This window comes from Corylus avellana, chromosome ca10, assembly GCF_901000735.1.
Source record: "Corylus avellana chromosome ca10, CavTom2PMs-1.0".
Classification (NCBI taxonomy): domain Eukaryota; kingdom Viridiplantae; phylum Streptophyta; class Magnoliopsida; order Fagales; family Betulaceae; genus Corylus; species Corylus avellana.
Genome location: NC_081550.1, coordinates 17,623,135 through 17,650,455, shown reverse-complemented (window position 1 = coordinate 17,650,455; position 27,321 = coordinate 17,623,135). Strand labels below are relative to the sequence as shown.

At 32.5% G+C, this 27,321-nt stretch overlaps 3 protein-coding genes across 3 annotated transcripts; 1 reads left to right on the top strand and 2 right to left on the bottom strand.

The window, feature by feature from the left end:
* The first annotated feature begins 5,457 nt into the window (after positions 1-5,457).
* LOC132163060 (acidic leucine-rich nuclear phosphoprotein 32-related protein 1-like) lies at positions 5,458-6,045 on the top strand. The gene has a single exon (XM_059573261.1). It carries the CDS (start codon positions 5,458-5,460, stop codon positions 6,043-6,045), a length of 588 nt encoding a protein of 195 aa, XP_059429244.1.
* Positions 6,046-10,580: 4,535 nt separating this feature from the next.
* Positions 10,581-11,204, bottom strand: LOC132164425 (zinc finger protein ZAT11-like). Its single transcript, XM_059574936.1, has one exon. It carries the CDS (start codon positions 11,175-11,177, stop codon positions 10,701-10,703), a length of 477 nt encoding a protein of 158 aa, XP_059430919.1. The 5' UTR covers positions 11,178-11,204; the 3' UTR covers positions 10,581-10,700.
* An 11,541-nt stretch (positions 11,205-22,745) lies between these two features.
* On the bottom strand, positions 22,746-23,428 carry LOC132164469 (zinc finger protein ZAT12-like). Its single transcript, XM_059574986.1, has 2 exons — positions 22,959-23,428; positions 22,746-22,836 (listed from the first exon to the last, which is right to left on the bottom strand). Coding segments are annotated over exons 1-2 (459 nt in total). The 5' UTR covers positions 23,417-23,428; the 3' UTR covers positions 22,746-22,835.
* Positions 23,429-27,321: the final 3,893 nt, after the last annotated feature.

Genomic DNA, 27,321 nt, shown 5'->3' with positions numbered 1-27,321 from the left:
TTTGATTTATTATTCTCCATGCAGTGATAAAAAAAAAAAAAAAAAACTTTTTTCTAACGTGCTAAAACTAGAACGTCAGAAATTTTTGTTTTGTTTTGTTTTTTGTTTTTTTTTTAAGAGATATATATATATATGTTTCTGATGTGCTAATTTAGCAGGTCAGAATTTTCTGACGTGTCAAAACTAGCATGTCAGAAATTTTTGATGTGCTAAAACTAGCACGTCAGGGAAAAAAATAGCAAGATATTCAACTAAACTTTTCCTCTTTTATTATTTATTGTTTCCCCAGATCTACTTTTCTTATTTAATTCCAAATCTTCTTTCCTTCTCTCAATCTCTCTGCACGGCAGCAGAGGTAGAAGAAAAGCAGATCAAGAAGAAGAAAAACAAAAGGAGAAGAGAAGATCGAAGAAGAGAGCCCCCCCCCAAAAAAAAAAAGGGCGAAGAGAAGAAGATCGAAGAAGAGAGATTTTTGATTTGAAGAAGCTCTGATTTGGTTTATTTTGAGAGATTTTTGATTTTTGATTTGAAGAGAAGAAGATCGAAGAAGGATAAGGTTTATTTTTTTATTTGGGTTTTTGATTTTTTTGAAGATTTTTTGGGTTTGGGTTTTTGAAAATGGAGGAAAGAAGAGAGAGAGAGAGAGAGAGAGAGTGAAAATGGAGGAAGGAAAAGATCATGGAGAGAGCTGGGGAGAAGAAATGTACCCGAATTAAAAAAATATTTTTAATTGAAAAAAAAAAATCCAGGAAAAATTTAAAAAAAGAAAAATTATTTTTTTAATAATTTTAAATTTCCTGACGTGTCAATATTTAAAAACATTTACTGACGTGTCAAAACTTGACACGTCAAAAAAAATTTCTGATGTGCCAATTTTGACAGGTCAGAAATTTTTGACGTATTACATCTGACACATCAGAAGATTCTGACGTGTTAAATTTAACACGTCAGAAATTTTTCGTTTCTGACACCCATAATTTTAACGCTTGAGACACATCAAAACCGACCCGTCATGAGGATTTTCTGACACGTCAGAAAATGTAAGTCAGCAAAAAATTAATTTTTTGTAGTGATTGCAAAAAAAAACTTATTCAAAGATCCATCTCCCTTTGAATGTACTTCAAAAATAAAATAAAATAACACTCTAAAAAGGGGTTATTAAACGAACATGAATAGTTAAGACAAAGAGCAAAACATGTTTATAAAAGTGACATATATCTCTTAAATATGTGCGATGCACATGTTTTTTTAATAGTAAGGACAAAGTTGAAATAAATTTTAGGGTTAAATACTAAATACCCCCTGGGGTTTAGTTACTTTATTTTTTTCCCCTTAGGGTTTGATTTTTATCACAAAAGGTCCCCGTAGTTTTGATAATAAATCAAATTATTCCTTCTGTCAATTGACCGTTAGTTGATTTAACGGAATTCTACGTGTGTACCAATCAAATGTTGACACGTGGCACCTACTTAATTTTTTTTTTTAAATTAAAAAAAATATATATATATTTTTTTAAAAAAAAAAACAAAAACAATTGGGGGTGGCTCTTGGCCATTTGGGGTGGCCCATCTGGCCAGATGGGGCCTTGATGCCCAAGGGGGTTGGCCGAGCCACCCCCAGTATCCACTGGGGATGGTTTCGGCCACCCCCTAGGCTCCATGGGGGTGATTTCGGCCATCCCTTGGGCACAAAATGGCCAAGGAGCTACCCCCAATTTTTTTTCTTTTTTTTTTTAAAAAAAAAAATGCATTTTTTTCAATTTAAAAAAAAAAAAAAAAAAAAATTAAAGTAGGTGCCACGTGTCAACATTTGATTGGTCCACGTGGAGTTCTATTAAGTCAACTAACGGTCAACTGACAGAATGACTAATTTGGTTTATTATTAAAACTACAAGGACCCCCTATGATAAAAATCAAATCCTAGGAGGGAAAAAATAAAGCAACTAAACCCTAGGGGGTATTTAGTATTTAACCCTAAATTTTATTAAAAACTCATGTACATCTCATATGTTATTAAAAAAATTGACACATGTTCCTTTTATAGATTAGGTTAAAAGAAATTACTCCAACCCAGTTTTAAAAAAAAAACCTTGTCTAAATTATAATAGTTGATCGTAAATGAGCTTTTATTAATTTTAATTTTAAAAAACTTCTTTTACATAAGCAACTATTATGAACATTGTCAATAATATTATATAAGCAATGCAAGTATTTGGAAAATAAATGATTATTTTTTCATATAGTTTAATATTCAATTGGAATATAAGTTTTCTATTTGCAAAACTTTTTCTATCAGGTTTTTGTCCGGTTAGTAATTTTCAAATGTAATAGGTCATAGATAAAAATAATATACTCTTACAACTTTTTGACATGCTACATCAACCACTAAAAAAAATTGAATAACTTTCAATCATATGCTAACATGTGTCAACAAGTTATAAAATAACTGTAAATCAAGAATTTTTTTCATAAAGAAAATGTCTATTGTTTTTGTCTTTTATGAAATTTTGGGATAAATGCAAAATCAATTTATGTGGTTGGCCTATATTACAAATGGTTGATTGCATTATAAAAAATAATTTAGACGTCTTCAACACCAATAAAATAACGATACGCGTAACTCTTAATTAAAAAAATATATAAATATATAAAACTTTAAAAAAAAAGAAAAAGAAAGATATATATTTACTATGAGATAAGCAGTTATGGAGTTTGTTTTTACTATGAGTACATTAATATATATATTTAGACACCATATTAGCCCAAAAGCCTAAAATAATGGGCTTGGATCCATTTAGGTGTATATTAACTATTCTTCTTCTTTATATTTTCTCAATGTGTGATTCAACGCTCACAATGATCTCCTCCTTACTTGTGAGTCGCTTGTTAGAAAGATAAAGAGTTTTTACCAAGATTTGAACGCCACTCTAGCCCAAAAGCCTAAACTAATGAGTTTGAGTCCACTTAAGTATATTAACTACTATTTTTTTAAAAGTACATTAATGGGTTTTGGTTTTGTGTTTGAAATTTTGGGAGATTTTTTATTCCATTCCGGGGGGAAAAGGAATATGTCAAGTTTTAATCTTGTGGTGTTTTTTTCGTTTAAAATGCTCACTTTGATTGCTAAGACTATGTTGGGAAGGTGAAAGAACATGATGTTTGGATCTGTTTAAGGTTTGTTTGCCATTTGAATGAATTTGTGTTTTATTTTATTTTGAGCGGTTTATAAGTAAAACAAACTCTGCCAGCCAATTTTTTTTTTTATTTTTTTTATTTTTAAGAAAAATAATGTTTTCAAATTTTTTAGTTTTATATATTTATATATTTTTTTATTAACAGTTTATTGGTGCTAATGCGATACATTAACGGAATCCGTCAAGTGTTTTGATAGTATTTAATTATAAAAACTAAGTTGTTATTTTGGCCTATCAAGAGGATCTCTAAATTATTTTTTAAATTTTATTGAGCGATTTGTTCATTCAATTTTTTATTTTGCATATATCCATTAAATTTTTTGTCATTATATCTAATTGAGCTTCTTTCTGTCAATAATTTTTTTTTAAAAAAAAAAAATTATGTATAAATATTTTTCTATTGACTTAGATACATAATTTTTACAACTTGTTGATATGTGTCAGAGTCTGATTGGAGCTATATCAATAACTATTTTTTTTTTTTTTGTAATACCCTTCACATTCTAACATGTGTAGAACAACAAGTTATAAAATAATTATAAATTTAGCATTTTTTTCATAGAGAAATGTCTATTATTTTTATCTTTTATGAAATTTTAGATCATTATCTCTAACTTGAACTTCTTTCCATCAATAAATCTTTTAATTTTATATCAATATTTTTCTATTGGCTTGGATCAAATTTTGTATAAATGTGATATTTTATCAAGATTTATACTTTCTTTGCTTATATATATATATATATTTATATTGCATATTTTTAGGTGACAATTTGATCTCTTGGAGTTGCTGAAATAGCAAACTGTTGCTTCTTCAAGTACGGAAGCCGAATACAAAGCCCTTGCAAACACTGCTGCCGAACTCTCATGGATTTTATCCTAATGCTCTTAACTGGGATTACACCTCTCCACAGCTCCTACACAATGGTGCGACAACATTGGAGTTACGTACCTATTGTCCATTCCAGTTTTTCATGCATGAACCGAATCGACTTCCACTTTGTCCGAGACATGGTTGCTAAGAAGACGCTCAACATCAAATTTATTTCTTACAAGGACCAGCTAGCAGATGTCTTCACTAAATTGTTGTCTTCATCTCGGTTTGGCTTTCTTAAAGACAAGCTCAACGTCCATTCCATACTGTTGAGCTTAAGGAGGTGTGTTAGAGACGCCTCTTCCATAAAAAACTCTACACAAGATAATCTCTAATTGACTACAGGTAACAACATCCCAAGATAAGGACTTAACAACATCCCAATATAAGGACTGCAGTAGATAAATTAATAGATAACAAACTCCTAGTGTAATCTGATCTCTATGTATAACTTATCACGTAGTACTGTTTGCAATACTACAAGCGCACCTAATTAAGTTAGCCACAAAAAATTCTTAAAAAAAAAAAAAGTCCTATATGAATTATGATAGCATGGATCCTTAAAAAAGATAATATAAAATGACCTCTCAAAATATTACCTTTAACGCTTTTTACACCTATCTATTACCATTATTGAGAGCTTTTTTTTCCCCAACAATCCTCATGCCCCATTTTCCTCACTCTCTCTGCAAATACAAACTAATGCCCGGGGAAAACTCGCTATTCGATAAATCATTTTCCTCTTCCTTTTATTCTTCTAGTTCAAGTTCTAATATTATTGTTCTTCTCCTTTTAGCTATTCTCATTGTGTCATGTCATTTTGATCGGGTTACAACTAAATTTAACAAATTTAGTTGTTAATCTCATTGTTTTATATTCTAATCATGACCCATTAAAACAAACAGCATTAATTATCCAAAGTTTTAAGATATGTTTGGCCTAGCGATAGACTAAGGAAATTATTTTCTTCTGTTTTTTAATTTAAAATAATATATATCCAACTAATTAAGAGAAGACTTTGACCAATTAAGTTTCAGCGTTTACTTACGTAGGCATTCATGTTGTTGCATGGTGTGAACTTGTGATTCAAATTATATTAAAATAAATAAAAGAAGGATTAAACGAATATGGTCTCTTCAAATTAATTCAAACTGAATCCTAATCCTACTTCACTAATAAATAATAATTCACTTCCAACTAAAACTCCACCTCTATTCTATTACGTACTAATTAATCTTACTTCACTATACTTAAGTAAGCGTGTAATCCATTACAATTAATCTTACTTATATCATAATCAAACGCTAATCCTATTCCTAATTGAAACGTTATATACACCGTCTATAAAAGCTATATATAGTACGTAGTAGAAATATCAGAAGTGATCGATCATGGCTGAAACGTGGGTTGATGTTCTTGATGATGACGACATTGAAGACTGCTTCTGCATCGGTTATGTCCATGACCTTGAAGAAGAAGACGGCTACTGCGTCGTTGATCTTCATGACCTTGAAGAAGAAGACGGCTACTGCGTCGTTGATCTTCATGACCTAGAAGAAGAAGACGGCTCTTCCGTTGAAGAAGAAGACGACGGCTACTGCGTCGTTGATCTTCATGACCTTGAAGAAGAAGACGGCTACTGCGTCGTTGATCTTCAAGAAGACGGCTCTTCCGTTGAAGAAGAAGACGACGGCTTCTGCGTTGATGATCTTGAAGACTTTGATGTTGAAGACGACGGCTTCTGCGTTGTTGATCTTGAAGACGTTGATGTTGAAGATGACGGCAACCGCGTTATATGGGGGGAGCAATATGATCATTACCCGCAACTCACATCCTTTTTGGAAGTTGATAACTCCTTCCTTTCGCCGTGGCATTGGAACCCCGACGACGACGATGATTATGAAGAAGATGATGATGATGATGAGGTTATGGGTCAAGAACGCATGAATTTTGAACCCGGTTCATTCTTCAGTCATTGAATGAGTAAAATCACGTAAGTTTTTATTATTAATATCTTCTCTTTTTTTCTTTTTTTTTGAAGTTTTAATTATGAATATCTTCTTGTATTTTTGAAGTTAAATTTTTAATTCCTTTCTTGTTTATTTTTGTTTGGTTTAGATTCTCAATATGGAGCACCGCCAATGGATGCGACGACCCGGCCCACAGACCCAGTTCTTGAAACTTGCAAGCTTGCTTTTTCACCTGATCAATGGAGATGGAACCAAGTCGAATTGTTTAATTGTTAATTAGCACTCTGTTTGTTCGTTATTTTGTTGTTGTTTTTATTTCATTAGAAGTAATAGCTTTTAATGACGTAATTTTGTGTATTTTTGTTAGGTTAATTTGTTGTTTTAAGTCCCCCAACTACCGTATGTAGTAGTTGCTGACATGGCAGTAACGAATTAAGGTGGTTTCATTCCGTACGTCTCTTTCCTTTGACATATGTATTTTCTAGTAGCTAATTGAATTTGAGTTTGATTTATTCTCTTCATATTATATATATCACTTCAAAAAAAAAAATATATATATATATATTGTACATTTTTCATACATATTTTTTTTTTTCAAATAAACCAATGGCAGTTTTTTTTTTTTTAACGGAAATCTATGATTTTATTGATTAAAGATCACTAGCACAACCAGAACAAAAAGCTCTTATCTAAGACATGTAGAAATACAGTTAAAGAGCAGAACCCTTGTAGAAATATAGTTAAAGAGCAGATCTGCTCCGAGCAGACTATATCTAAGACATGGGTAGCCAAATTTCCTAACAAAATTTATTTGAACCGGCCGTGAGAGATAATCCATCACACCTAATTATCCAAGCCGTAAGAAATAACCCCTCATACCTAATCATACCTACTCACTCATGAGGGCAAATCTAGAGAGAAAAAAACTTCTTATTCAAAACAAAAATACAAACAAACAACTAACAAACAGTAGCAGCAGTTAAGGAGGAGATGAATGGTACAATACGGTGGAAGGTGGACGAACGCAAAGCGAAGAGGTTGAAGTTGCTGATCTGGTCGGAGAACACCTAAAAAAAAAAAAAAGAGGAGTGGGAGGGTAGGAGCGGGGTGTAGAAGGTGAAAGGGAGAGGAGGAGGGAGCAAATTGCATGTGCTGCTAGCATCTCAAGACTAAACTTGTGTTCTTTTTTCATTGACAATGTTAATTGTTGATTTTCTTTTTTTCTTTTTTTTTTTTTAAAAAAAAAGCAATATTAGAAAGATAATTCTTAAGGCCTCCCACATGTGACTTGGTTTTGAAAAAAAGAAAATTATGTAACATAAATGTAAAAATATTCATTTTTCTAAAAATTGAAGTCAAATGAAATGGAGAATAGCCGATTCTTTATTCAATAGTTCCAAAATAAAGAACCCGCTCTTCTCTATTTTGTTTGTCTTTTCAGGTTTTCAAAAAAAATATTGACGTGGGTGACATAGAATGTGACACGACTCACTAGGTTCTCAATGTAAGGCATTGCAAAAGCCAAAAAAAAAAAAAAAAAAAAAAAAGCACTTTTTCAAAGATCCACCTCCCTTTTAATGCACTTAAAAAATTAAATTAAAAAAACACTCCAAAAAGGGGTTATTAAACCAACATGAATCGTTAAGACAAAAAGAGCAAAATATGTTTATAAAAGTGACATGTGTCTTTTAAATATGTGTGATTATTAAAAATTAATGTGCATCTCATATGTTATTAAAAAATTAGATATATGTCACTATTATAAACTAAGTTGAAAGAAATTCCTCCAATCCAGTTTAGAAAAAAACTTTGTCCAAATTATAATAGTTGATCGTAAATGAGCTTTTATTAGTTTTAATTTTTAAAAACTTCTTGTCACATAAGCAACTATTATGAACATTGTCAATAATATTATATAAGCAATGCAAGTATTTGGAAAATAAATTATTATTTTTTCATATAGTTTAATATTCAATTGGAATATAAGTTTTCTATTTGCAAAACTTTTTCTATCAGGTTTTTGTTCGGTTAGTAATTTTCAAATGTAATAGGTCATAGATAAAAATAATATACTCTTACAACTTTTTGACATGTGATTGGAGCTACATCAACCACTAAAAAAAATTGAATAACCTTCAATCACATGCTAGCACGTGTTAACAAGTTATAAAATAATTGTAAATCGATCATTTTTTTCATAGAGAAAATGTCTATTGTTTTTGTCTTTTATGAAATTTTGGGATAAATGCAAAATCAGTCTATGTGGTTGGCCTAAATTACAAATGGTTTATTGCATTATAGAAAATAATTTAGACATCTTCAATACCAACTAGAAGAGACTTTTTTTGTCTCTTCTAGTTGGAGAGATAAGCGGCTATGGAGTTTGTTTTTACTATGAGTACATTAATATACATATTTAGACAACATATTAGCCCAAAATCCTAAGATAATGGGCTTAGATCCATTTAAGTGTATATTAACTATTATTTTTCTTTATATTTTCTCAATGTGTGATTTAACGCTCACAATGATCTCTTCTTCACTTGTGAGTCTCTTGTTAGAAAGATAAATTGTTCGAGAGTTTTTACCAAGATTTGAACGTCACTCTAGTCCAAAAACCTAAACTAATGGGTTTGAGTCCACCTAAGTATATTAACTACTATTTTACCAAAAGTACATTAATGGGTTTTGGTTTTGTGTTTGAAATTTTGGGAGATTTTTTATTCCATTCCAGTGGGTTTCTTGTATTGGGTTGTTTGGTTGCGGAGAAAAAATGTGGGAAAAGGAAAAGGAATGTGTCAAGTTTTAATCTTGTGGTGTTTTTTCGTTTAAAATGCTCACTTTGATTGCTAAGACTATGTTGGGAAGGTGAAAGAACATGATGTTTGGATCTGTTTAAGGTTTGTTTGCCATTTAAATGAATTTGTGTTTTATTTTATTTTGAACGGTTTGAGTAAAACAACCCTGCGAGCCAATTTTTTTTTTTTTTAAAGAAAAATTAAGTTTTCAAATTTTAAAGAAAAATTAAGTTTTCAAATTTTTTAGTTATATATATATATATATATATATATATATATTAATAGTTTACTGGTGCTAATGCGACACATTAACGGAATCCGTCAAGTATTTTTGATAGTATTTGACTATAGAAACTAAATTGTTATTTTGACCTTATAAGAGAACCTTTGAATTATTTTTTAATTTTATTGAGCGATTTGTTCATTGAATTTTTTATTTTGCATTTATCTATTAAATTTTTTGTCATTATATCTAATTGAGCTTCTTTCTATCAATAATTTTTTTTTTTTTAATTATGTATAATTATTTTTCTATTGACTTAGATACATAATTTTTACAACTTGTTGGTACGAGTCAGCGTCTGATTGGACCTATATCATTCACTAAATTTTTTTTTTAATTTTAATACCCTTCACATGCTAACATGTGTGCGTCAACAAGTAATAAAATAATTAGAAAAAAAAAAAGTAATAAAATAATTATAAATTTAGCATTATTTTCATAGAGAAATGTCTATTATTTTTATCTTTTATGAAATTTTAGATCATTATCTCTAACTTGAACTTCTTTCCATCAATAAATTTTTTAATTTTAGGAAAAAATGCAAAATCAATCCTTGTGGTTTACTTGATTTGCAATTAACTTCTTATAGTATTAAAATGAACTCAAAGGTCCTTAAGGTATGCCAAAAAAATAATTTAGTTCCTATGGTCAAATTCTGTTCACTGACTTAACAGATTATGATAACATGAAACGTTAAAATTAATAAAATTGTGATACTTGTCATATTTAAGTCAGTGTCACACTAGCTAAATCTATTAAATTAGTGGATAAAATTTAACTGTAGGAACTAAATTATTTTTTTGGTATATTTCAAAAACCTTTAAATTTATTTTGATACCACAAGGAGTTAATTGTAAATTAGATAAACCTTAGAAAAGAAAAATCAAAAATCAAAACCTCACGAGGTATTAGGTATTTAATTTTTTTTTATTTTAATAAATTAATTAATATTTTATTATTTAATTTAAATGGGATAACATTATATGAGCTGTTGATAAAAATAGACGGAGAAGATTTAAAATTGGAAAATCTCCAATTCTCCCATAAAAAGAGAGAGGGGGTCCTTATCCCGCTTTCTCTAGAGAGAGCTCGACGCTTGTGATTCTGTGGGGCAGTGTGCTTGTTCCCACATGCATTACCGGCCACATCTTTCACGTCAGTCTGCTTTCTTCCTTACACAGCTTGCTCTCCACGAAAGCGTATATACTTATTTTACTCTAAATATATTTTAACTTATCCATATCAACACTCAAAAATCATTTTTTGTTGATTAATATTATCTGCCCACAACAAATACTAGAAAATGAAATATTATATTATCTTCGATTATTTTTTAAAAATATTTTTTTAATTTTACATCTAAACAAACTTAAATCCCTTTAAGGATGACACGTCTTATTTAGTTGAAAGGACTCTAATTTTTTTTATATTATTGGAGAACACTCGAAAATTGAGAAAATAAATAGTGAAAAATCAAAATAGAAAAATAAGATTAAAAAAAATCACAAATATAATATAAGAGTAAGAAGAAAAAATTAAATCTCTCTAATATGAACACAAATACATTAATAAAAGCAATCGATCTATGACCAACTACACAACTTGAGATCGCTCTCAACCGGCGCCAAATTCAAATCCAAGCACAGCACCCGTTTACTACTCGATTTCTTCATGACCGGCACGGCGGCGTGATGACGAATAATCGGCAAGCCTCCACTCATGACAGCCCTGTGCCGCCTCATGTGGCCCCCTAGCGCTTGTCCGACGGCGAACTCAAGCCCGCACACGGAGCACTCGTGCGTCTTCGGCTTGGCCGGCGAGGCCGGCGTGTGGTGGAATAAGTCGCCGGCCATGAGCCTCGGCTTCTTGTGGCTCGCCCGGTGGCCTCCCAGGGCTTGGAACGATGGGAACTGCCGGTCGCATGTCTTGCAGACAAAAGCACGAGCACGTGATGAGTTTTTGGTGATGTCAATCTGGCCGACTTTAGATAAGAGCATCAAACAGTCGGCCATGTGTATGGTCTCTAACTCTAGATCCTCTCTGCCTCTCTTCATGTTCATCAGTGTGAAACTTACAAAGTACGACGAAGTTTATGTGTTGAATGTGGAAGGGAAGAGGTTTCTCGTGTATTTATAGACCACGACACATGGTTTTAGTGGCTGTCAATGACTTAACTGCTGACGATTACTGAAATGTCATATTTGCCCTTTCATTTCTTGGAGATTAAGTTACGTATGGATGATAATATATATTAACACGTGGGGCTCAGACCTTGTTTAAGTATGAGTATAAAATTATGTAAGTCAATTTTAACTTAATCCTTATGTTGTGTGTCAAATTTGAGTTGTATAAGGACATAAGTATACATGACATATTAGTCTATAGAGGCTTTGCCTTCTCTTCTCCTCCAAGTAACACTAAAGAAGAAATCACAAAGAAGTGAAATAAAAAATTATTGTTCTTCTGTCCTCCCCCTTCTCTAGTAGTCGTGTTTGGTGTCTTTTCTAGCTATGGTCTCTTCGGGTCTCTGTTTTTGGCTAATGTATTTTAGATTTAAATCTAGTTTTTTCAAACTTAGATATGATCGTCTGCATCAGCCAAAACTATCTAAATGTAGGGGTTTATCTGGCCGATTTTTTTGTTTTTTTTTTTTGTTTTGTATATGGGCTACTTAGATCTTAGATTAGTCTGCTTGGAGCAAATCAGTTTCATAAATATAATTGTACATGAGTTAGCTCGAAGCATATCTGTTTGATAACTGTAATTGTACATGGGTAATTAGCTGAAGCTTGAAGTTATAGATAAACACTTAATTGTTTTCTGATTGTATTTATGATTTTGTAATTTTATAACTTTTGGCTAAGATTTTGTTTTGTGTTATAAGTGTTTTTATACTCTTGATATTTTATTAATAAAATTTACATATTTCCGTTAAAAAAAGAAGAAGTATATTTACCTATTTAATTAAACTGGTCAAATATCTTAACTATAATTATTTTTAATCTAATGTTCAATCTCTCCGGATCATATAAAAAATTATTATTAGTGATGAGAGCTATGGCAGTGGTGTAAATATGTAGTGTTAGTTGGGGGTATAGTGGGAATCGCTGCCTCTGTTGCTTTTGCGATACCGCGTGGATTTGGTGAAGCGAAACTTGGGGAAGGGGTTGTGTTGTGTCATGTGTGAGTGAGAGGTAAGGCAGTGGAGAGTCTTGTTACGTTTAAACCTTTTGACAATTCTAGAAAGGAGAAAGTTCTTATTGTGATGATGTCGGGCCCATGCGCACAACATGGCGCGTATCAAACGTGCGCCTGTGGAACACGCGACAAGAAAATCGCATATCATTTCTCCCACTCTACCCACCTTATTTCAACGCCAACAATCACTTGTCACAAGAAACTATCTTATTTTTTTAATTTTAGTATAAGGTAATTATTTTATGTGTTCCTTTATATATATATATATATATATATATTCAACATGGAAACCGTTAATTTACAAATAATAACTTGAGTTAAGTAAAGCAAATATTAAAAGATTATAAAAATTACTGTTAAAAATATTAAAGAAAATATGTGAGATATGATATTTGGAGACTAAGTTTAAAAAAAATAAAAAAAAAAAAAAATCCTTTATCAAAAAAGAAAAAGAGTAAATTTTTTACGGCACCAAATCAAAAGTAGAATAATTTGGCTGTGTTTGGAAAATGATTCAAAAAAAAAAAAAAAAAAAAAAGATTATTATTCCTCTCAAAATCAACTCCAATAATTTGGCTGTAGTTTGAATCTCCTTTCCTTTCTTGTGTGGATAGTCAAAAAAAAAAAAAATCAACCCCAACATTTTTACATTTTAAATCACATCAATTATTTTTTATTACTATTCAAATAAAAAAATTACTATAAAGCAATTTTTTTTTTTTCTTCATACAAAATATTCTTACTTTTTTTTTCACATCAATCAAATTTATTACAGTTCTAATCCACTTCATTTTTCAAGTCTTTTGGCAAACAAACTCTTTACTTTCATTTATCCAATTAATATAAAGTAAATATAATAAATAAATAAGAATAGTAATATTATTTAATTAATTGTTTTTAAAAGGGCAATTTAATACTCACACCCTGAGATAAGACATGTTGAGGTGGGTGCGGAGGTGGTGGGGAAGGTTCACCCACCGCGCCTCCAAATGGTGTGGACATGGGTTTTAGTGTTTACTGAGAAGCGCGTGGCGTGGATTTTAAATGATTGTTGACTAAGAAACAACTGGGAACTGACTAAGCAAAAACTGATAAGAATGGTGTGTTATGTCTTACTAGGATGTTTACGGCTTACGCGGTCTCTCATCCTCATCATATTTTCACACCAAGTACAATTCTTTTATGACTCCATCACACACGTGTAAACGCGTTGTTGTTGACGTATAAGGGTAAATTATTCTAAGAATTGACGGAATCGGAATCGGGTGTGATAAGGGTAAATTATATATATATATAATAATTATAAGGGTAAATTATTATGCTTTAAATAACATTTTTATTTCATTTTTGTTCGGGAAGGATTGACGGAATCGGAATCGGAATCGGGTGTGATAAGAGTAAGACAAAAAGTTTTTAATATTACTCTAAGAATAATACTATATATTGATGTGACAATTCGTGTTCGCACATTGAATTCATGTTGTGTTAATGTATGAATATATACGATTATATAGGTTAATCATAACTAGATCCATTTAATTAAATAAGACAACTCATTCTCAACCATAACCAGACCTATTTTTTATATTGGGTTCGTGTCAAATTTGCGAGTCATGTCAAAAATTATCGATCATTATGTCACATGTCAAGTTCGAATCATGTTAAGACAGGAATATAAGGTTATATAGGTAAAATCTAACTGTACTCACATAATCAAACGGGTTAGACTCATCAACTCTAATCCTTTCATTTTGTGTTGAATGTTAAAGTAATAGTTAAATGATTAAATTTACATCTTCCTATAAACTTAAGTTTTTAAGTAAACTGTTAGTTTAACATGGTATCAAAACTAAATGTCTTAGTATTCTGAATGATTAAGTAATTAAATTTATCTCTTCCTACCAGCTTATCATTTTAGGATAATTACACCCTTATCCCACAAGACTGATGTAGCATTTTTTTCTTTCGCACCTACGTACCCTTTCACATGATCATGATATCAGGTATGATAATTCGTTGGTTCTAGATGCATGGCTTTATCACGTACCAACGGTCTTTCTGTACTGCCTAAAATCCTAACCAAACCTTCATTCTTCAACATGTTGGATTAGATGTAGATCGTTTAAAGAAGATTCAAAATTAATGACTTAGACTTATTAAAGAAAAAAAAAAACATATGACTATCACACTGAGCTGGATCTTGTTAGTGCCGTGTGCATCTCTCTCTTGTCCTCCTGGCGTACGGTTTATCCGATTAGAATTTGACATTTGGGGCTGTTTCTGGAATTTTATCTAAACTTGTAGAAGAGGGGCCACTGTGCTTGTCAATCTAGAAGGATCACACGTCTTGTCGCAGATGGATGGAAACTTCCTCAATTTTTAAGTTCTTTCTGTATTTGGACAATATCCCGGCTCTATTTTTTTTTTTTCCTGGGAAAGTTCCTCTAGATTTTTGAGTTATTTGCTGCGCTAGTTTTTTCTAATTAATATATAAAACAACTTCTTAATTTGTTTTAGGGTAAAGTACACATACCTCCCTCAAACTACCACCCAATTGACAATGTCCCCCCAAACTTTCAATTGCGACAATGTACCCCCAAACTACCAAAATATTGTCAATATCCCCCCCCCCCCAAAGCTAGCAAAAAGATCAAAATGCCCCTATATATTTATCAATATGACAAAAATACCCCTAAAATTAAAAAAAAAAAACGAAAATTTTAATTTTTAAAAAAATTATTTTAATTTTTAAACCAAAATTTTTATTTTAAAAAAAAATCAATTTTTATTTTTTTTTATATTTTTTAAAAATATGTTTTAAAAAAACGAATTTTTTTTTTTTTAAACGAAAATATTTTAATTTTTTTTAAAACGGAAATTTTTATTTAAAAATTATAAAAGAAAACATTTTTTTTAAAAACAAAAAAACAAACGAAAAATTTTCAATTTTTATTAAAAAAAAAAAAAAATCGAAATTTTTTAATTTTTTTTTCTAATAAAAAGATTTTTTTATTTTATTTTAGGTTTTTCCATAAATTTTAGTTTTTTTTTTTTAAAAAAATCTACTAAGGGTAGTTTCGTCAATGAGGGGGACATTGACAATGTTTTGGTAGTTTTGAGGGTACATTATCGCAATTTAAAGTTTGGGGAGACATTGTCAATTGGGTGGTAATTTGAGAGGGGTATGTGGACTTTTCCCTTTGTTTTAATACTCCATTAAATACAAAAGTCCAAAACTTTAATTTGAATAAACGATATTTAAAACACTATTGCCTCCCCTCCACTACTGTTTGTTTTTTTTTTTTAATTTTTTTTTTTTACATGTCCGCACAAGGAGGGGAGGGAGATTCGAACTAGTGACCTCCGCTTTATTAAGCGTGGTCCCAGCCAATTGAGCTACATCTTTGGGACATCACTACTGTTTGTTTGATGGCTTCGCTTGAAATCTGTTTTGTCCATTTGCTGTCATTTGTTATACATTTATTCTCGGTTTAATTTGTTAATGATGTTTAAGGAATTTTTTTTTAAAGGTATTTTGACAGACCAAAAGAAAAAAACTTTAACAAATATGTTAGGTTTTTAGTTTTTGTTTTTCAAAATAAAACATTTTAAAGTTATCTGCAGAAACGAGTGATGCATGACTGTCATAAACTAATACTACTTTTTCCTTCCTAGCGTGAGCTCTATGCCAGGGCATGAATTTTGAATTTTGAATTTTGGATAAATTTCATAGAGTTCTAGAAGATGACTTTTGAAAATTATATGCTACATTCAATGTCTCACAACTTCATATGAATTGTGTGGGGCTACATTTGCTTAGATTCCATGTGAAATGGGTTATGATTAGAAAAAAAATTTAAAAAAAAATCTTGAAAACATTTTTGAATTTTGTTTTTTGACATGTCCAAACAAGAAAGGGAAAGAGAGAAAGATGATTTGAACTACTGACATCTATTTCATGTAGGGGTGTCAAAAATTACCGGAAGACCGGGGAGCCGGTTCAGATTCCGGTTTGAAAAATCCAAAAACCGGGTACCCCGGTTCTGGTACCCAGTTTTTACCGGGAACTGGGTTTCCATCTTATTTAATAATATTTATATATTAATATTTTTTACACTTAGGTTTAGCACTTCTCCTTCATCTTCATTTCTCACACTGCAAGCCTACTTCTCCATTTTCTCTTCTCTTCTTCATTTCATTTCTCCCCTTCAGTGAACACCCATTCGGCCATTCTATTTCCTGTTTCCCCAACTTCATTTCACAACAATACAATACTCATTCGGTAAATCTTCATTTGAAACTTTTATGAGATGTAGTGTCCAACAGATTGAGGTACTCCTTGACAACAAACTAAATTAAGAATGATATAAGCTTTGCAAAATGGCTTACGCAGTTACGCTTTAAGTGGTATAAGTCATTTTCCTTGCTATAGTTGCAAATTTGTTATTCGACCCAAAAATTATTTTCCTCTGATTAGTATTTCTCGTCCGTATCCAACACCATAAAATGAAAAAATATTTTACGTAAAACATTTTATATCAAAACAAACAAACATAACATAGTATTTCTCGTCCGTATCCAACACCATGATATAAAGCACGCCGGCGTGCTTCAACAGTGAAGCACGCCAGGCTAAAATTTTTTTTTTTTTTTTTTTTCAAAAAAATTAAAATAATAAAATAATAATAAAAAAAAAAAATCACGGCCGGTGTGCTTCAACAGTGAAGCACGCCGGTCGTGCTCTATATGTTTACCCGCTAAACTTTGGCAATGTAGAGAGAAAATGACATAAGAACTCTCTAGTGTATACAAGGGAGGTCAACATTAAGGTGCCCGTACAAATCGGGTGGTGGAAGAAGGATTATTTTAATTAAAAAAATAAATTTTCTCATGATTCGTGTGCTTCTTTTGCAAGACATGGCGGCTTCAAAGTCAAACAACTGATTTTTGGTGGTTTATTTACACTCTCTTCACATTTTTCTACCACTCATTGCTTACGTACGTGCCTTAGCTCAACTAGCTTTCTATTTCACATTTAGTATAATATCTTTTCTTACCCAAAGTGTATTCAATTCCAAGTCAATAAGTACCAATTTTATTTTTTTTTAAGAAAAAATTTATAAAATTGTCATTTATCTCTTAAGCATGTGAGAAGCGGATCTTGATTTACTGTAGATTTTGGACAACAAATATGAGAGCGTGCCTATAAGACTCATCAACCCTAACAATGAGATACGTTGCCCGAAATCTGGTATATATTATAAAAATTCTCTTACATTTGTTATTTAAATTGTTAGTAATTCAAACAGTAAAATTTATGAGATCTCTATGAGTGAGAACTGGGAAGTAAATATTTTTTAATAGCACTAAAAAAATTAATATATTTCTCACATGGTAAGAAACTTGAGTTGAAACAACTTCTCTGTTTTTTTTTCTTTTCTAAAATATATTATATTTTCTATATGTTCGCATTGCAACCGTCAGCTGTGATGGCAGACGATTGAGTTTCTTGGCACTTAATTGGTTCAGTTTGTTGAAAGCAGACATGGAAGATTAGTTGTTTTCCATCTTTCTTTGTATTTTCTTGATTAAATAATTTAGAGATGTCTGTAGGAATATGTGAATGCCGAGAATTCAGACATCTTGGTCTCATGCCAAGCCCCATGTCTCACAGTCACAGGAATGAAGTAATCAATGGTTTAAAAACAACCTTTGAGAATGAGGAAATTTAGATTGTTGTTTCCCATCGGGTTGGTGGGAGAGATAATGTCTCTTCTAGGGCCTAAGTTTTTCAACCCTCTGTTTGACTCACTTTTTTATATTTAAAAACAAAATAAAATCGGTGGGTGCAGATTCTTTCTTTTTTCTATTCAAACTAGTTAAGTGTTTAGGAGGTAGGAGTGACCAAATTGGAATAATAATTATGGAAAGAAAAAGTACCAATAAACTAGGGGCCGGGTAATCACCACTAAAAAAACGTGGTGATTAGATGCTTTTAAGGTGATTAGCTTAGCTTTTATGTAGTTTAGTTTTCATGTGAAGTTTGGATGCAAAGCTTTGTGGAGATTACCAGAGAACTAGTTATAGTGATTTCGTCCGTATTGTGGTTTGATCCCGTCAAGTTTTTTTTTTTTTTTTAGGGGAATCTTTCATATATATTCATTCATTGAAAAAAAAATCAAGAGCATACAACCCTTACATCAGAAAGCATAAACCTATGATAAATCATAACCAAAGCTATGAGGTTACAACGTCGTAGAAACAAACATAAAAAACCTTACAATCAAGTTCTATCTATAACTTTAACATCCGCTAACCCCATGTCCAAACTTCAGTTATAGAGCATATCTGCTCCATACAGACTCAATCTAATACATAGATACCTCATATTCCCAACTTTTATTTTCCTGGCTATAAGAACAAAACCCTCACACCTAGCATTCTTAAGCTATACTTCTTATTTTGTGTCAATGCAAGTTTTAAAAATGCTTTGACAAGTTTTTGTACCTATTTTTTTACAAAGACTAAGAATGTTTTTAAAGAACTTTAAACCCGCCTTTTTTTGCTTTGAGTTTAGATGATAGCATAATGTGTTACTTTGCATGTGTCTGCTAGGAGCCTAGAATGAGATATAACACACCTTAGAACTTAGAAGCATAAGATCATGTTTGTAGCTTCCGGTCGAGAATTTCTACTCATTGGCCGAACGTACACCCACGAGGCCAAGCGTTTGCCCAGAGAGAAGGACGTACACCCAGTGACCCAAATACGTGAATTTAGGGTTTTGACGACCCCTTTCGCTAGGTAAGAACTTATTGTATCACTTAGAGATTCTCTTGTACTACTTATAACGATGTGTCGTATTTTATTATAGTAGGAATTTGTGATGTCGAAAGACTTGAGTGAACGCACGAGGTAAGTAAATACATACGACCGCTCTCCTTAAAAGCATGTGATATGTCAGCTGACTGAGCACGCATATGATATGAGCATGCCTACGTTTTCGTATAACTTGGTAACTGTTTTAACAACTGGTTGATAAGATGCATCGTATGACATGGTACATCGTTATGTGTGGTATAATGGCCATGAGCTTACTATATAAACTTGATTCTATAGTCAAATATGTATGGATGTGATATAAGGGCCTTGGATCTAATGGTTATTTTGTGATTGGCGCAGCCTTAATGGGCGAGTCATTACAGGACGTATATCATTAGTAGTGTGTGTCACCTAAGGTCGGACTTGATCGAGTTGCTAATGTTATGGACGATAGCGTACAATGGTCAGGGCGCTGCCATTGTATTACAGGTCCCTTGGGATAACGTCAACCCTGCTGAAGAGGGATAATATTTTGAGTAGACATATGTGATAATTATAACTTATAAAGCATTAGTTTTCTGAATTAAAATACTTAGGTGATTGTTGCTGAAAGTACACATGTTTCTCTCAACAAAACGGTATTTGTTTATGGTGTATTAACAAAGATAACACATCTTTCAAATCTTTAACAAAACTGTACGTTTATTTCTACTCAATAAAAACTGGCTCATGTCATACTCAATTGTGAGGTTTACTTACTAAATCGTTAGACTTACGCTGTTATTACACCTTGTAGGAAACCCATTTCTAGAAATAAAAGAGTGGCAAGGTTGCAACTACAGACTTTGCTTAAGATTAAGATCTTCACACTGTTACCAGGTTTGATCAGCAATTTATACTAGTTGCTCTGTGTCTATGCATTGAGGATATTTCATGTTTTATCTATGGTTATTAGACTTCTCAAATTTATTTCACATTTCTTATGCATTAACTCTGACTTTGCTTAGAGGGGTGGTTCCCGTTTAGCTACCAATTAGCTAAACTAGGGTAATTGCCAGTAACTCTACTAGATTGGTCAAGGCCGGATTTGAGAGCGTTACAACAAAGCACACTGGCCAGCGCGTGGTGGACGAGATGGAGCTATTTTGGGCCGATGGGCAGCTAAGGAGCGAGGGAGCATGGTGGGCCGGCGCATGGCTGAGCGAAATCAGTTTAGGAGACTAGATCTAGATTTGAAAAACTAGATTTAAAGCCCAACTGATTTCGAGGAGGCGAAGAGCGGACGGAAGCAGCGCAACATAAGCAAAAGGATGACCGGAGCAACTAGACTAGTAAGAAAAAAAAAAAAAAAAAAAAGACTGAAAAAAGAAAGGAAAAAACACGAAGGGGACAGGAAGGAAAGAAGATGAGAGTAGGAGGCAGAGGGGGAGGGGAAAGAAGAACTCCCTCCTCCCCACAGGTCTGGTTTTTTTTGATCTCGTCAGTTTAATGTGGGATATTTTCTGTTTGGTTGCTAGGAAAGGCAAGGAAAAAGATGGGAATTTTTTTTTGTTTAATCTTGATTGACGTTTTTTTTGTACGAACGGCGTTAAAATTATCGTCATTTGTACAAGAAACAAAGTAAAAGATTTACATCCTTCAACGAAATGACATAAAATGGTTTACGTTGTTTCAGGAATCAGTATAGACGACGAAAATTTTCATTGTATCTTGTACGAAGGACATTAAATTTTTTTCCCGACACTAGGATTTTGCGACCAATGAAAACCGACTGCGAAATAAACGACGTCATCTGATTGACATCATTAAAATCTCAATCATTTAATTTACAAAATAATCATTAAAATTTGAAGAAATTTAAATGATAAAATGCCCTAAATTTTTTAGAAAATCTTGATCGAAGTCATTTATCAATTGCAAGAAATTATTACCAGTTTTTAAATCCTTTCACTTTTCCAATATCCACCTCTTATTATTTCCTTCATTTTTTTCATCTTCCCTATTATATCATTCCTTCCTCTTTTTCACTTTCTTACCAATCAAACCATTACTTCAAATGATATGTACGTTTTAGAGTAAAAGAAGTTAACACATGCATTATTGAATGCATGAGTTAACTTTTTTTGCGGTTTTGGTATGGTTTTAGCTTATGTTAATTTCTTGTTCTATATATGTTGTGTGTATTTTGGGACTTTTTTTTTTTTTTTTTTTGGTTGGGCATGCATAAATGCGGTGACATGAATTAATTTCCTTTTCTTTTTGGGGATTAGTTTGTAATAATTTATGGTTTTTGTAGAATGAAATTAAATGTGTTGAAGCCTGATGAAGTCTCCTGGCCAGTTTTGAATGAAATTTGGTGATTGAAGAGCCAAGAAAGATGTTTACCATGTGGTATTGTACAAAGATTCTGGAAATATTCATGTTAGGAGCCAAATTGCTCATGTGGAGGCCCATGAGATATAGAAATTCACCAGAAAAAGAAAGCCAATATATACACCAGCAAAAGAAATTCTTACAAGCAAAATTTCAAAACAGGAACTCTATCAGGTTCCATAATCCAGCGCCAACAGAAACCATCAAACCATTAACCCAGAATAGTTGAAGGTATACCTCCAAGCATATTTTCTGCAACAAAGTTTCTTCTCAGTTCAATCAATTTCCAAATTTCACATCATTTTTATACCTCTTAAGTATTGTAAACTGCTGATCCCCAATCCAATTTACACACCACTGCTTTCAAACTTCCACCCTGCCATTCTCCAATACCTTTCCTTATAATATCCTCTCAGTCAGTAGGAATAGAAGGTATTTTTGCATTGCTACCCTCCTACTAGAACCACAACCGATAAAAATTTAGTCACAACATTCAATAACCCTTCTACAAACCAGACATTTGACACCCCATTTCAACAATTTATCACCAGTTGAAAGACCCTTTTTTACAGCCAACCAGAGTATAAATGCATGCTTTGGTATTTCCATTGAAATCCAAACCAGCTTCCACTAGTCAACCCTAGGCTGCTTCATCCTTATTCCTTCCCAAGTTTCCCTACTAGTGTACTTGTTTGATTTTGAAGCTAATCATATAGGAACATCACTACTCCCCCTCTTGTATCATAAATAGCTTACTTTGAATATTAACCAAACTTTTGAACCTAGCAGACAACCAATCCCATTCTTTCCCTTTAATAACACTTGATAACTTTGCATTAAGTTTACTCCTACCATCACATATAACTCTATAGCCGTACTGATGCCAAGAGTCCAACCACAAGTAAATTCTGCTACCATCACCCCACCAGAAATTTCAAGAATTTCTTAGCAGTATCTTCAAGTTTAAGAATTTTACACCAACTCCAAGTAGCAGTTCCTTTAATTAGATTCTGTTTAGCCCAAGCAACCCACAATGAGCATGATTTGGCAAATAAGCTCCAAATATGCTTTAGGACATCAACCCTATTCCAATCCTCTAGCCTTCCTTAGCTTTTGCAGAATAGGTCTCATTGCCATTCTATAAAAAAACGGTTAATTTTTTTTTTTTTTTTTTTTTTGTGTGTGAAAATTGAGACCAATATATTTGAAAGCTATACAGAATTGAAGATAAAAGTTGAAACCTACCAGCAAAGGAGAGACCTGAGGTTCTCTGAACCTCACAATCCATGGCTGATTGTCCTTTTTGACCTTCAAACAACTCGACATCTGCTCCTTACATATTAAAAACACCCCCAACACAGAAAAAAAAGATATCTATAGTATTCCGTATGAACACGAATAAAAAATTCTCTGAGAAAAACTCCAAACTAAAGTACAAGTATCCTCACCAACTACACAACTTGAGATCATTCTCCACCGGCGCCAAATTCAAATCCAAGCACAACACCCTTTTACTACTCGATTTCTTCATGACCGGCACGGGGCGATGATGATTAATCAGCAAGCCTTCTCTCATGACAGCCTTGTGCCGCCTCATGTGGCCCCCTAGCGCTTGTCCGATGGCGAACTCAAGCCCGCACACGGGGCACTCATGCGTCTTCGGCTTGGCTGGCAAGGCCGGCATGTGGTGGAATAGGTCGCCTGCCATGAGCCTCGGCTTCTTGTGGCTCGCCCGGTGGCCTCCCAGGGCTTGGAACGACGGGAACTGCCGGTCGCATGTCTTGCAGACAAAAGCACGAGGACGTGGTGAGTTTTTGGTTATGTCAATCTGGCCGACTTTGGATAAAAGCATCAAACAGTTGGCCATGTCTATGCTCTCAGCTCCCTCCTCTCTACCTCTCTTCATTGTGAAACTAAGAAGAAGAAGAAGTTGAAATTTGAATGTGGAATATTTGAACCGGTTTGTGGGAGTATATATAGGCGACAGCGTGTCATATATGAAAGGTCAGATTTGCCCTTTTGATATGTTGGTGATTAAGGTAGGGAAGAGCTGTGGTATTGATTGGTGTTAAGTAGGTGTAGCCAGTAGCCGCCTCTGTTGGTTTAGCGTGAGCGCGTGAATTTGCTGAGGCGAAACTTTCTGTGTGAGTGTGTAAGGACGTTAAAACGTTTTAGACTTTCTAGAAAGTTTGTATGATGATGTCAGCGCCCATGCTCATCACCAGGCGCGTACAAGACGTGCGCCTGTGGATCACGCGACAAGTAAACTAACATATAATTTCTCCCACCTTTGCACCTAATTAACTTCAACGCCAACAATCACTTGTCACAAGAAAGTTTCATATTTCTTAATTTTAATATAAGGTAGTTATTTTATGTAATATATTATATTATATTATTGTCTTGTTTTGATGATGTGTAACACTTAATTGATTTAAAAGTTTTTTTTTTTGTAAGAATTGATTTAAAAGTTAATTAACTCTAGAGCAAGACTAACAGAAGAATTGCAGTAATTTTCTCAATGTAAATTACCTTCACGTGTGGAGGCGATTATAAAGAAATTTACTATAAAAGATAGAATAAAAAAATTATGTGGACCCCAAAACTTTAATATGCCCAAATCGTACATAATAGAAATTATTCTCAAAATAAAATACAAAAGACACAAATACAAATTTTTCTCTTCTTTAGACAATATGGCTGATGGTTTCTCTATTTTTCTCTCTTCCTTTAGCACTTTTTATTTTTATTCTCTTGTATTGGTCTAAAAATTAATTAACACTGCAACACTAGGATAAAATAATAATAAGAATAAGAAAAAAAAATAAGGAAGGGAATTTATAAGGAAAAGTACACTTTACTTCTCCAAAGTTTGGGACGATTTTCAATTCGACCTTCAGTATTTCAATTTTTGCAATGTATCCCTAAACTTTCAATTTTTTGCAATTCAACCAATTTTATCCAAAAATTTCCATCTTGCCCATAATTTTTTTTTTATTTAAAAAAAAAAAAATTGAGATGCAAAAATGGCCAAATGGCCAAAGGAGACACTCCGAATTTTTTTTTTTTTGATTTTTTTATAAAAAAAAATACAAATAAATAAAAAATTAAGGACAATATGAGAATTTTGAGATAAAATTAGTCGAATTGTAAAAATTTGAAAATTTAGGGGTGCATTACAAAAATTAAAACATTTAAAATCGTCTCCAACTGTAGGGAGTAAAGTGTAATTTTCCTAGATTTATAACATTTCTCTCTCTCTTTGGGAACCCTTTGCATGATGAGTTATGATTGGTTGGTTGTAGATGGGTTTAAGGAAGATTCAACAATGACTATAACAGTGAGCTGGGTCTTCTTCTTAGTGGCGTAAGGATGTATGTGTCCTCCCTGCGTATGGTTTATCCAATTAGATTTTGACTTTTTGGGGCTGTTTCTGTAATTATCTATAAACTTGTAGAATGGGGCACTCTGCTTAATTGTCTATTTTATTTGATCTTCTCGATCTATAACACTCTTTTAACGCGTATGGACGGAAACTTCCTCAAGTTCTTTCAGCTACAGAATGTATTTTGCCAATATCTCAGCACTATTAATTTTTTTTTTTTTTTTTTTTTTTAAGAGTTCCTTGTAATTTTGGAGTTACTTGCATTGTTAGTTTTTCTAATTAAATTGTTTAATACTCCATTAAATATAAAAGTCTAAAGACTTAGAATAATTAAACGACATTTAAAACACACTTGTATGCCCTCGGGCCTCAACTATTGTTTGTTTTATTGCTTCGCTTGAAATCTATTTTGTCCATTTGCTGCTTCTATCAATTATTAATTAGAGGCTACATTTGTTTAGATTCGATGTAACATGGGTTATGATCAGAAAAATATTTTGTAGGTGAAAATGTTTTTGAAATAAATATTTATTAAATATATTGAAGAAGGGAGAAAGGAAAGAGAGAAGTAAGCGGAAGCATAAAGAGAGTTTAGAATTATATCTTTATTAAGGAGTTGGCTTGTAGGTGAAAATGTTTTTGAAATAAATATTTATTAAATATATTGAAGAAGGGAGAAAGGAAAGAGAGAAGTAAGCGGAAGCATAAAGAGAGTTTAGAATTATATCTTTATTAAGGAGTTGGCTTGGTGGTCTAAAGGAGTAGAGCCTAAGACTCTGAGTTTGCTCTTCACTGGTCTCAGGTTCGAAACCCACCAGGTGCTACCTGCCTCTTGAGGCCATACCTCTCTAGCGAAGCTAAAGACTTACCCGATCCGTATAGAAAAACTTTCGTAAGTGCGGTGCACGGATAGGGGCATTAGTCGGTGGAGCCTGTCTGGACCTCTATACTTGGTAAGCCCTCAAAAAGTGAAGAACAGAAATTTCTTCTAAATCAATTTGGAAGAAATATCCTCAAATCCATGTAAAATATTATCAAATGTCTATAAACATTTAAAATATTGAGAGTTGATTTTTTTTGTTGATGAATAGTAACAGACTGTTGCCAATCGATGCCCTTTGTACATCTCAACCTTATTAGAAGAACATTTAGGTCAACGACTCGACGTCTCATGTATTTGTTTTCAACATAAAACATTTCTCAGAAAATGTTTTCTTCTTTCTTTCTTTTTTTTGTAGGAAAAATACTAGTAAATAAAAAAATAATTTATGAGGTAACATCAAATTTGTCATTCTAGGTGGAAAATGGCATACACCTCTCAAGTGTATACAGAGTAATTAAAGGTCAAAGTTAAGGTACCCAACCCATTCCAACCCGTACCAATCAGGCGGTCGAAGAAGGATTATTTTATTAATTAATCATTATTATCTTATTAATTCACACTCTCTCCAATATCCACTATGACTATCTTTCTCCAAGCTGTGGGCCAACTCCATATCTCACTCACATGCATCCATCTTGTCTAACCCAACCGCACACGCTGACGCTTTCGCCAGCCAGCAAAATTGTATTCAATTCCAAATCCTAGATTTGAAAACACTCAACCCAAGTACCAAGTTTTTTTAATTTTTTTTTAATTTTTTAATTTTTTAATAATTTTATATTTGTTATAATTTTTTTTCTTTTTGGATCGAAAGAATTTACTCAAATCTAATTTAATGAAAATACGTTTTTTTTTTTTTTTAAAAAAAAATAGCATTAAAAGAGTTATTGAGTTTCTCATATGGTAATTGGTAAGAGAAGTGATAGGGAGCCAAATAAATGAATCAAAAAAAATTTTCAAATCGACGTGGCAGACCATGAGTGGTAGACAACAAAGAGAGAATTGCATTTTTTTAATTAAAAAACCCTTGCCTCGTCAGTTTGAAAATTTTTCTGAGTTCATTTGTTTGATTCTCTAACACTTCTCAATTGGTAAATGGTAAGGAAGACAATTTTATAGACAGAATTAAAAGAACTTTTGGCCCGTTTGAAAGAAAACTGTCTTCTTCTTTTTTTATTAATATATTATATTTTTCATATGTCACATATGATTCGTACACACTGCAGCCGTCAGGTGTGATACCATAGGATTGAGTTTCTTGGCACTTGGTTCAGTTAATTCGTTGAACGCAGACATGGAATATCGGTTGTTATTCGTCTTTCCATGTATTTCCTTGATTAAATAATTTAGAGATTTCTGTAGAAATATGTGAATGTTGAGAATTCAGACATGTCGGTCTCACAGGAATGAAGTAATCAATGGTTTAAAAACAACCTTCGAGAATGAGGAAATTTAGATTGTTGTTTCCCATCACCCATCGGGTTGGTGGGAGAGAAAATGAGTAGGAAAGAAAGAGAAATGAAGAAGATTGTCCTCTAGGGCC